At 37.1% G+C, this 11854-nt stretch overlaps 1 protein-coding gene across 4 annotated transcripts in view; it reads right to left on the bottom strand.

The window, feature by feature from the left end:
* DENND4A (DENN domain containing 4A) overlaps positions 1-11854 on the bottom strand; it is a 56881-nt gene that overhangs the window by 3850 nt on the left and 41177 nt on the right. For 2 of the 4 annotated variants that reach the window (XM_014277077.3, XM_055715285.1), the window contains exons 20-32: positions 11413-11532; positions 9728-9868; positions 7684-8777; positions 6587-6797; positions 5363-5457; positions 4168-4343; positions 3907-4053; positions 3245-3455; positions 2733-2987; positions 2110-2227; positions 1910-1936; positions 1243-1405; positions 182-246 (exon numbers count right to left, since the gene is read on the bottom strand). In XM_014277077.3, coding sequence (XP_014132552.2) covers positions 182-246; positions 1243-1405; positions 1910-1936; positions 2110-2227; positions 2733-2987; positions 3245-3455; positions 3907-4053; positions 4168-4343; positions 5363-5457; positions 6587-6797; positions 7684-8777; positions 9728-9868; positions 11413-11532 — 2823 coding nt within the window. The remainder of the gene's footprint in view (positions 1-181; positions 247-1242; positions 1406-1909; positions 1937-2109; positions 2228-2732; positions 2988-3244; positions 3456-3906; positions 4054-4167; positions 4344-5362; positions 5458-6586; positions 6798-7683; positions 8778-9727; positions 9869-11412; positions 11533-11854) is intronic. The other 2 variants (XM_055715287.1, XM_055715286.1) reach the window with 2 other exon arrangements.

Here is an 11854-nt window from a genome sequence, read left to right as displayed (position 1 = left end):
ACCCTTCTATATACTGTTCTTAAAACCACAACCCAAATACAGTGACAGCGACTAAGCAAGTCCATTTTATTCAGCGCTTACACAGAATGGCACACATCTAATCTACTTCTTTTTGGAAGCTGAAAAACTAGTTTGCATACATTCATCATCTATGCTTATCTGAATGATTTATAAAACTTACCTATATCAATGTTATCTCTTCCTAGGGCAACAAGTGAAAGAAATAGTATTTCCCTATAAAGGCTCCTGAAATTGTAAAAAGAAATGTCAATTTATATACTGCAATAATAAACCACAAAACAATTTATATTAAAAACAGTTTGAGGCATTTAAAGATAACTTTTTTAAAAAGTGCCGTTTTGAACACAACTCCTGACTACCACCTCCAAAATGCTGTCACTTCTGACCCCTGGAGAATGCCCTGGACTCCCCACATATAGACATCATTTGTGGTAGGTCCTTAAGGTGTCCACTGCTGTGCTGGAAGTTGCACTAAATGGATGCAGAGTGAAACATGCACTTAAGGCACTCAAACAAATCCCACCAAATGTAACAAGTAAGGAGCTTGCTTTTCCACATCCACATTATCTTGAAAAAGCAGGCAGACTATCAAATGATCTTGTCAACGCTCCAGCTATTGAGAAGGCTGCTATATAGCCTATTACAAATAAAAATCAGTAAATCCAGGCAAGAAGTAGAAAATCATAGGAAATAATTTTCATTAATTCCACCGCTAATGAAAAAAAAACTTTCTAAATAGGAGACTATTATATAGTCTAAATAGGAGACTAAACAGACAAAAAAATTCACCTATACACCCTAGGAACAAGTTATATATACAATATATATACACACACAACTGCAAGGTTATTTAAAAAAAACCAAACCCACCAATATAAAAATAACATTTAGTAACAAAACATAGCAGTCCCTACTTGATTTCCCATTGTTCAGAGGTAAGAAGAAAAAAAAAAAAAAAAAAAGGTGGCTGTAAAGGGGAAAGGAAGGAGTGCAAAATATTTTTCTCCAGTTTTTTTCTTCCTAAAATAAGTTTGTGAAAGTTATCACAGAAAAGAATAATATTTACTAGACTGGGTGATAAATTTGAGAACACTGCTGAAAAGCAGTGCTTTCTTCTTTAAAACACGCACCATGAAAATAAAAGTCATATTACAATAGCCTTACAACAGGAAGGTCCAACTGGTCCAGCTTTGCTCCAGTTAAGCATGTTCATATTCTTACCGCTGTCTTTTAATATGTGGCCATTTGTTCAGTCTCTCCAATATTTGACTCATTGGTCCGTACACATCATTCATCTTAATGCTTTTCACCATACTTCTCAAGAGCTCCTGGTTAAAAGAGTCATCATCTTTTTGCAATAAATGGACCATTGGGTACTTCTGGGCTGAAAAACATTAGCGATGCTATAAGAATATATTCTTTGTGTAGCAAGGGAAGTTGTTAAAGAAAGGTGGGAGGCTAAGCAAACTGTGAAAACGTTGACATACATGTAGTGAACAAAAGAACAATAAACATCAAATCAAAATAATATCAACATAAGAAACAAAAAGCACAAAGAGAAAAGGCAACAGCTGTAATGGGTCATGAGCTATTTTCAGGCATATGATCCAACACTGGCAACAGAATTCTTTGTAAGCAAACTCTAAAAATAAGAAAACAAGCTAAGTGGATGAATTGCCAATATAAGTTCAGTGTTATCACTGAAACATATTCCCCCTTACTTCTCCCTTCCCAATGAAGAAAAAGCCACTGGAGATACTGGTCAATGACTTGGAAGTGATATGCTGGAAAACTAAACTCGTTCAAGCAGTTTGCTGCTATACAACCACCCTCCTTCCCAAAACAAGTCACACAAACTTAGCATAGCAACACCAAACTGAACACTCACTCTCAAACAAAAGAGTGCGATTTTGACCTGCAAGACAAAAAGTAGTATGATCAAAAAATCAGTTATGTACCCTGCATGAACTATCCACAAAGACATCTTATTTCAAAACACATCTTCAGTTGCTCAAAATTAAAACTATTCTTTAAAAACAAACAAACAAAGAACAACAAACACCAAAACCCACAAGAAACAAAGCTTACTCTGAGCATTCCACAAAATATATAGAGGCTGCCTTGGATCCTGATGCAATTTCATATTGTCCCACAGCATCTGAATGAGAACATATTTACTGTCCTCTGACATACAGTTTCGTGGAATCTGAACAGGAGAATGCATACATAAAGTATTTTATTACAAAGTCATGATAGAGGATTTCTGTATTTAAAATACATCTTCACATCTATAGGCCTTCTGGTAAAAAGCTGTACTATGAAAACTGCTGTAAAGTCAGAGAAAGCTAAATCTGAACAGGGTATCAGTGACAGCAAATGATTACTTTGTGTATCTTCCTATAATCCTAAAATCAAAACTTCCTGCTACTGCTTAACTAGTTAAACTGCAACAAAACCAACTAATCTTCTTTGTAACTGTGGATCACAAATCATAGTGTGACTAGTAAGAGCTAAACACTTTCCCCATCCAAGTACTGCTGAGCCCAAGTTCGGGAGTTAGGCATTTTTTCCTTCAGCTGACACATTCTTTAGAAATTCAGGACTGGGCCCAGCATATTGTAAGACACTTGAGTTACTGAATTATCTGATGTTTTCCCATATGGGGAAGCAAGTATCCCTCATACATCAGTATTTCCTATTTGATTCCATACCTTGGAGTTTTTATTACAGTGCTCAGAAGAAAGTATTAATCCTGGTAAATTGCTGGGCAAGTCCAAGCGTCTGAAATACCACACCAAATTCCAGAACACAATGGGATGATGATCTACAAAGTCTGCCACCGTTATTGCATGATCCCCTTCATTTTCAAGTAAACTCTCAAGCTCTTTCCAGACCACGAGAGGACTGAGATAAGGAACCGTTATAGGATCAGGACTAGGTAAGCGCCATTCTAGGCCCAAGGAATCCTATGGTAAAAACAGAAAAAATGCCATTAGTTGGAATGTAACTAGCTTTACAAAGTTTTATGAAAGCTTTTGTCCCCTGTGACACACATAAGACATCTAAAACTAGTATTAGTTTAAATACTAAACCCTAGTATTTCTCCTAATTTGGGATGGTTAATTCTGTTCTACTAATTAATGCTGTTTCACATTTCTCTAATGTATCATACACTTAAAAAAAAAAAAAAAAAAAAGACATTTAAGGTAGAAAAACTACACACTGTTGGTCCTTGTAAAGTAGCAGGCAGGCTACCAGTAGGAATGATATGGCTGATCTTCTGGTTTTCCTTCTCATCTTCTGCCAACGGACCAAAAGTACTGATACTCCTTGCTACAGGGTGACTTGTACATTCTGACCCAGAGGTATTTTGTCTTCTTCCTGAGGGGATCTGGATACTTCTGGCACAAATATTGTCATGCTGCTTAGATTTGCTGGGAGTGGGAGGGGAGGAAAAAAAAAAGTTAAGAATCTCAGCTTTTTGCTCAAACATGTACGCAGACAGAAATAAACTGGAAATAATTGATCTGACATCTCTAATTTTACCTTGTCAGCTACTACACTTGTTCATGTTACAGTGCAAGTTTTATTCCCCCCTGCACTGATAATGAACACAAACGTCCTAAGAAGAGTTCATAAAATTTGCAGAATTACAGATGCCTACATGAATTTTTACATTAGGGATGAAATGGCAAACACCATGCTGAAAAAACATGATGTGGCCAAGGCCAACTCTGAGATAAGGAAGAGGCAGCAAGGAGATCTTCTCTCAAATCAAATTCTCCTCTTCAGAGAGTATCTTACAAAGTTTATTTCTGTTGATAAAACATACATGCATGTTGACAGAGAACTTGAATAATTTCTATGCAGAAAATGCAGGTTTACCTGTTTGAATTTATATCCTCTTGAACGGACATTAGAGATGTAGCAAGGCCAACAGTAGCTGCAGTGTTACAGGACTTCCCACTCTGACTGGAAAAAAGTGATGGGAACTGCATGTTTTCTGTAGAAGGGCTGGACTTCAGAAAATAACTGTAGGGAAAGCAAAAGCTTATTATTATACAAAAAGACCAAACTATAAACGCTTCACAAGCAATAAATACTACAAGCATTCAAAATTGAGGAAAATTCAAATAATGTTATTACCGTCCAGGTCGCCGAAGATCTCTGATTTCTATGCTTAAAAAAGGCAGAAATAAATTGCCACAGAACGGACACGTGGTATTGAGATTTGAATCATCTGCTGTCCAACCTGCCATGATTTCTTCATCATGAACCAAACAGTCACAAGTTCGACATCGTGAACAGCTTGAGATGAGGACCTGCATACAGCAGATAACACAACTCCACTGTAACACATTCTCAAAACTACCCTTCTTTTACAAAGCAGTTTAAATTGTAGCCAGAATCTTTGCCCTTAGATGAATGCTACTCACCACTTGCATACAAGTTTAGTCACATATCTAGCCCCAGGCTTTAGGTTGGAACATTTGGGTTTAAACTTAAGCATTTTGGAACAACTATAAATCTTAAATCCAAACTGCATTAGCAGATAGGCTGATATAACAACTGACTGGAATGAGCACTGTCTGAAAAATGTATTAAATGCAGGTCTTTGTTCTATTGTGGCAAGTAGACTGGGATCTGGAACTATGCTCATGAAATAAATATACTTTAATTAATTGGGTTAGGTGATTCTTTTATGGCTTCCCAGAGTAAAACCAGCCAGTTAGTCAATAAAATTTTTATTAACAAGTCATTAGTAATCTGTTTGCAAACATAATAGTACAGAAATATTTATGCAACTACAGAAGTTATTCTTAGAATTTAAACACTCTTTTGTAGTGATGGCCAGTATAATAGAAACAAGGGGGGATAAAAGATGAAAATGACCAGTCATTAATCCAAATCCACTGAAACAACAACAACAAAAAAGTCACCCAAAGCCAGCGTAATACTGAAAAGCAAAATGATCTTACTAGAAGGTACAACAGTAAATAGCTAGTTATCTGTTCTCTGTTTTTAAATGCACAGTGCCATTAAAGACTTGCTGTCTTCACTTTAAACAAATTTAGTTGCACAAGGGATTTAGATGCCTGAATTCAGTGGCATCCAGCTCTCAAACTCTTGAGAATTGCAGCTTTAAGGACCAGAAGATGTGACTGCAATAAAAGCACTTCTAGAGTGGGATTTGAAATGAAACTACTCGGTCACAGAAATATTTATCTATCTTTCAGTGGATTAGTTTTAAGCTTTGAACTTTAACAGAGGTTCAGATAGCATTATATTTAAAGACATATGTTTTTAGCGTATCAATTTAAATAAATAAATCATTCTGTACCTCCATAGCATAGTTCTGAAACACACTGGTACTACTTGTACTGCAAGATGATATCAACTCCGATTTGTCAGGTAAAGGGAACTTTGAAAGAGAACCTATTAACAGAAGAAACCGAAAGTATTAGTAATTCAGAATATGCATTTTTAGTAAACTTTCTCTGGCCAAACAACACTAAAGGTTAAAAAAATGTGTGATGGAGGATGCAACAAATGAGATCACTCAGATAGAAAGAAACGTGAAGCTGGAGTGTGAGGCTGCCATCTGCCCAGTACCAACAACGGCAAAAATAAAATCTACCAACATAGAATTTCCATATGTTCAGTTTTTTCTTTTACAACAGTTGGTAGCTTGGAAACAAATTTTACAGATTAATTCATATCCACACTTTCTGTCTGGACAAAAACTAGGGAAGGATAAGAGATGCTGCTTGTAACTGTAGATAACCCCCACCCCTTCCCTTTACCACACTAAAACAGCCAGGGTCCCCTCAGGCTCAGGGTGCCCCAATGCCCTAGACATGACGACACCTTCCACTGCCCCTCTCCAGCCTACAAACTGGGGATGTGGAGGCAGCTCTTATAGGTGCTAAGTGAGGGATCTAAGTAGACAGATCTTCCTTTCACACTGATTCTGCTCAACACGCTGTACTCCATAATGACAGTAGTACAGAAATTGATCCAACAGTCACTACCAACTACTCAGTGCAGATAAGAGAAAAAAATTTACAAACACAGAGCGAGTCTGATAATCGGCTTCCAACAGTGGCTTCCAGAAAATGGTAACAATTTTCCAAAAAGAATTTTTACTACTTTTAGAAAGCAAAATCAGACTAATAAAGTTACTATCTGGAAGTTTTTAATAGGCGTTTTCTGGAGCTGCACAGCTTACACAAATAACGTGATTACATGAATACTGAAGGGACCCAAAGGATCACTTATTCACATAGCTGTAGCATCCAGACACTTATTCAGGGACAGGATGTTACTGAGCAAGTTATTCCACAAGAAAGAACACCCAAAACAAGGTTCTACAACGAAAATATCCACAGGTATGGACATATATGTATGAGTAATAATTTGCAGGTAGAAAAAGAAAAATGAACTTCTTCCACAAAAAGGACCAACAACTAGGATGATCCCAAACTGAAATTTATGGAAGAACAACTTCTGAAACAGGAATATTTTTGTTCAGATCAATGAATGCAGTGCAAAAGTTGTCTCTTACCACACTGCTCAAATTGTTTTGATGAGCCATCATGGGAAGCTGAGCTTTCTAGGCTTGTCCTGCTGAGGCCAATTCCCTTAATTTCTGACGTGGTATTCTCTTGAGGAGAAGCACTTTCAAAATCATTGCAGACATCTTCATCAGTTAGAGAAGTAGATTCTGAGTCCAGAGCTCCAAGAGATGAAACACTTGCTCGGTCTGAATTTTGATCCTGAGAGAACAAAACAAATTCCACTGAGAAAAGGAAAGGAAAGCAAAAATATTTCTGAAAATAAGAGGTAGCCTCCTTTGTCTCAGTAAATTCAAGGCATGAACTTCCTTCCTTGGAAAAATCATTCAGCACCAATGTAAAACAAGGCAAGTTTCACTCAGGGTTAAATAGCTACACAAGAAGCTTTCCAAAAGATTCTTCTAATACAAATATCTAAATGAAAACTTAAACCATTTTAATCTTACAACTTTTCCCAACCACTGATATAAAAGTTACCAGCAGCTGTAGGAATACATTAGGATAGGCAAGGCATCATTAGCACTTTAATTAGCCTCAGATTGGTTTGAAGCACATTAGAACAATACGTAAACAGAAAACTGCATCTACTTTCATTCCCAAGGAGTGGGAACAAAATTAATTTTGGTTTGAGCTGGCAGCAGCAAAGAACACTAGCCAAATGACCTCAGGTCAAAGTTAGCCTTAAATCACTTCAGTAATCAATACAAGCAGATTTCCATTTTTTCATAAAAGCGGTAAAGCCTTAAAAACATTGTTTATTTGAGTATTTTTTCTTTTGTTTACCTAAAGAAGGCAGAGCAGTCTTGTCTGCCTTGTTCACACACTACGGTATACTTATGTTTTCCCATTAAATATACTCCAAGCCCATGCTAGACCAAAATTTTGTTTGATTCAAGACAATAAAGCCAGGTTCCTGGCAATTCAAACATGATTGAAACTACTTAATATGCATAGTCTATCATGATGCATGTCATTCAAATGGGGGATTCATCAGATAAAAGTCAGCTATAAAACCTTTACAAAGCTTTTTCCTTAGTTTATAGGAACTTAGTTTTGGGAGGGAGGAGAAGTAATTATAAAAGTTTACCTTTGAGGATGCAGCATACATTGTAAATTTTGAGTACCACTTGCTAGCTTTCTCTGCAACCCCTTTTCCAGCAGAAAACATGCTGCTTTTTAGAACATCAAACTTAGGTGTTAACAGCGTATCCAAGTTGAATGACGGTGAAGAGACAAGTGTTAATGCACTAGTTGCATCCTGTGGCTGTTCCTTTGCTGGACTGTTTGGAGAATAAGCCGGGGAGGACCAAAGCCTGTCTCTTGGCCTTTCTTCATTTTTTGCGTGATAACTCTTGGATTTGGTAAGACGGGATGGCCTTGGGGAGTTCGGGGGCAGGCTGGACCTCCTACAAGGCTGGATTACTGTTGGGCTCTTTTTATTAGCATTTCTGTCATCATAAGGTTTCTGCAACTCAATGCTTGGGGCACGACTTGACAAAGGGCTGCTCATATTGTTCATGTACATGACTATTTCTTCAGCTAAATCTCGTCTTGCAGATGGAGTGGAAACACTTCTGTCATCATCCTCCTCCTCATCCTCTTTCTGCTGTTCTGTCTCAGCAACCAGCAGAGACAGTGGATCAAATCCAGTTTCAACATCTGTCTTTTCAACTGGCTTTACTGGAAAGCTGCTCTTTCTTTGCAACCTTCTAGATTTCTCACTGGAGGATTTCACTGCTGTAGATGTTTCAGGTTCTGCATCCAAGTCTTCCAGATCAAAGATAACAGGAGACTCTGTTTTATCTGTAAAACTGCAATCAAAAGCTACATCTTCATCACTAGATTCTTTCTCCAGGCTTTCTCTCTTAGATTCTAACGAGGAAGCTCTGATATTAAGAGTTTTTGGCCTTATGCTTTTCTGTAATGCACTAGATAGGATTTTGGCATCAGCTCCTAGTTTTTCAACAATTTCCCCAGGGTTTGCTTCCTGGTTTATTCTGTTTATCATGAGTCCCACTAAGCCATCTCCACTCAGGTTACGGTTCCTGCTTTCCCATGGTATCTCCCTTAAGTCAGGTTCTACTGCGCTTTTATGTCTCTTTCTTAAAGATTTACTTTTTATAAGTTCCGCTTCACTGGCATCCTCAAAAGATGATGTAAACAGCAATCCTACAGAGCTCTCTGAAAAAGATGAAACAAGGTGCTTTATTTCTTGCTCTGCAAGAAAGCTAAACAAAATTATGAAAGAATGCAAATTTGTCTCAACTTTCAAAGAGTTTACAACACAGAGATGGAATTGACTACGTATTATTCTAGTGGTTGAAAAGCTGAGTTGACCATGGCCATAACTTTTAGGAATAAAACATTTAAAAGGAAGTCTAATTATACAACTCCAGAGTACTTCGAGAGACACCAAAAAGTCTCAGACATATTTAGTTTCCCCTTTTGGAGACATACACCATTATTAAGAGGCTTGAAAGCTAGGGACAGGCAAAGGTATCTAGGAAATGGCAAAAAAGGGCAACACCTGATGAATTAGAAATAGATCCAACAAAAGAAGTTATCATCAGAGAAGTTTCCATTGTTTTGCCAGAGCTTAAAGACGTGGACTTTAAAGTATGATATTTCAGTATTTCAAGCACAGCTGACAGTATTATAATAACGAGATTTGACATGAAAAAACTTGTGAAAATGCCCGAAAGCTTCTTTTAATCGTACTGCATAGAAACCTCTTGTCCAGCCCAGAGGAATTCATTTGTTGCTGGAGTTTATAAGAAAAAAAACCAAGGGGGATTTTGTAAGTAGATGTTAACTATAGTGGGGGGGGGGAAAAAAAAAAAAAAAAAAAAAGGCAAACAAGAAAAAATGTAGAAACGCAGAATATTCGTACGCTGTGTCGGGGAGACACCTCTGCAGACAAAAACCTAAACTCACTCCCACAAATTTCATCAGCCACTGCACCAATAAAATAGTGTAAGTTTTGTGGTCAACAGAACTTGGGCACATTCCTTACAGCTCTTGTTACAAATGAAATATACATGTAGGCAAAACTGCAGAGGAACGATTGGTCTTTTCCAGCCTAAATGATTCTGTGATTTTAAGAAACAAAATCTATCTTCTCTTCTGCTCACCTGTGCTAGCTTCTGCGACGGTATTGTCAACCGTACCATTGAGCCGCACTATGCTAGAAGTGGCTTTGGCATTACTTGAGTTCTGATAATTTAGTTTAGGTAGACAGTCACCGCTCCCTTTTGCGCTCTCCACTTCAGAAACTGTATACAGAAAAGGACAGAGAGTTCTTTAAAATCAAAGCAACTTCCTTTAAATCTCAGGTTTCCATTACCTATTAGATGCTTTACTCAGGATTAAGTGACAGTATGTGGTACATATCACACGATGCGCAGGCTGGTATCTACTTGGACAGAGGTTTTCAAGCTGCTGCAACTGAACTATCGATAGTTAATTCCCAGCATTACTCCTACAACTGGAAGTTCCATAAGCTTCTGTACACAGAGTCCAAGTAACCAGTGCTTGCATACCAAAATCTGTGGTGGTTGTGGAGTCTTAAGACCATCGTTGTTCACTTGCAAAGGATAGGTAGGTGTAAGAGTATTTTCTCCTGCCTTTGCAAGAGCTCAGGGCCAAGGAGCCTATCTTCATACCGATATCATTACCCCCATGACCACAGCAACACAAGGGAAAATGAAGCAGATGTTGCAGTATTTACGTTCACCTCTTAGATATGAAAGAGAAATTCTGTTGCAGGTGGCTACCTAAAATAGACAATTGCTTCTCTAGAGGAATTCAAGCAACTTAATATTCAAGTTGTATTCAAAAGTGCAAAACATTCTCAGCACATAATATTACTGTAGAGAGCCACAAACTTGTCTTAATTATGGCTAAAAATACAAGCTTTCAGCAGAATCCACATTTTCTGTGTCCTCAAAAGTTTCATTAAACCTAAATAACCTGCCTGCATCTTACAGGCATGTTTTTATGCCCGTGGGTAACACACAAATTTTTCAAGCAAACTGAAGAAAAAATTCTAATTCTAGAAGAAAGACTATGGTGAAAAGAAAACAATGAAGTAACTATTCTGGTTCCGTATTTTCTCATACTTTTACACCACTTCCACTTCACAAGGGGATAGTTAAATGGTAGGGGAAAGCACACTGAAAAAAATGAAATAATCTTATTAGGAGAAATTTATTATTAAAAATATTTTCAATTAATGTATATGGGAATCTATAGTACTTACACATTTTAACTAACATATTAAAGGTCTGTGCTGCTCAGCTGCAGTTAAGGAAATCATGAGCAGCACATGTAAAACCTGAAGGAAAAAAAAGGCCCACAGCAAATCCAAAACCTATTTTCCTTTCTGATGCATCTCCTAAAGTTTGGTAATTCCAGGGAGCAGAGTAAGATCTCACAGACCTGCAAAAATTCAGCTGTTCTCATCTTAAGGGATTTATAAAGAAAACAGACCGGTAAAAAAGGCTTTCCTGTAGATTATGCCTATAAAGCAATTTAATTTTTTTTAAAGACAAAACCATTACTCTGTAATTATCATTAAGCCTTTTTATTACCATTATCGCTTATTTGAAACAGAGGAGGGAAAAAGAACTGTAATATTAGAAATTAAACCATTAGACATCCAGAAAATTACATTTAGAGAAAAGAACTTAAGGCATGGGCATAAACTGGCATTATGACATACACTTGCAGTAAAAAATATCAGCTGTCCCACTTAGCTTTTGCTGAAACCCCTATTTATTCATAATGAGCTAGATATCTACATTCACAAGATACATACGAGAACTGGAGTCACTTTCTCTCTTGTCCTCTTTTTGTTCTTGTATATCTTGAAGACAAGTTTTCTCTTGCTTGGCTTCTTCCTTAAATGATGTGTTATTGCCGAAGTCTGAAAGTCCCCCTATCATAAAGACAATTATGGCATTTAATAGTGTGACATCGTTAAACAGAATAAATTGAATATCCACACCAATTCAAAGGCCACTTATCAAGTACCTTCCAATTAACAGTGAACATTTTACCACAAAAAAGCAAGAAAAATGATTGGCTTACTTTTACAGTATAGAATACTGAAGCAATGCTCTACAGGATGAAATTAAAGGGGTAATTTGCAACATTTCTTTTTAAATACTAAAGCACTCCTTGTCTTTGATTCTCTTGCATGGTTTATTTGATCAAAGTGTCACATCTTTTCAGGAACTCTAAGAGGCATCTAAACACGG

Source organism: Falco cherrug, chromosome 7 (genome assembly GCF_023634085.1).
Source record: "Falco cherrug isolate bFalChe1 chromosome 7, bFalChe1.pri, whole genome shotgun sequence".
NCBI lineage: Eukaryota > Metazoa > Chordata > Aves > Falconiformes > Falconidae > Falco > Falco cherrug.
Note: the sequence above shows the minus strand (reverse complement) of the source record. Positions and strands in the feature narration are given on the sequence as shown.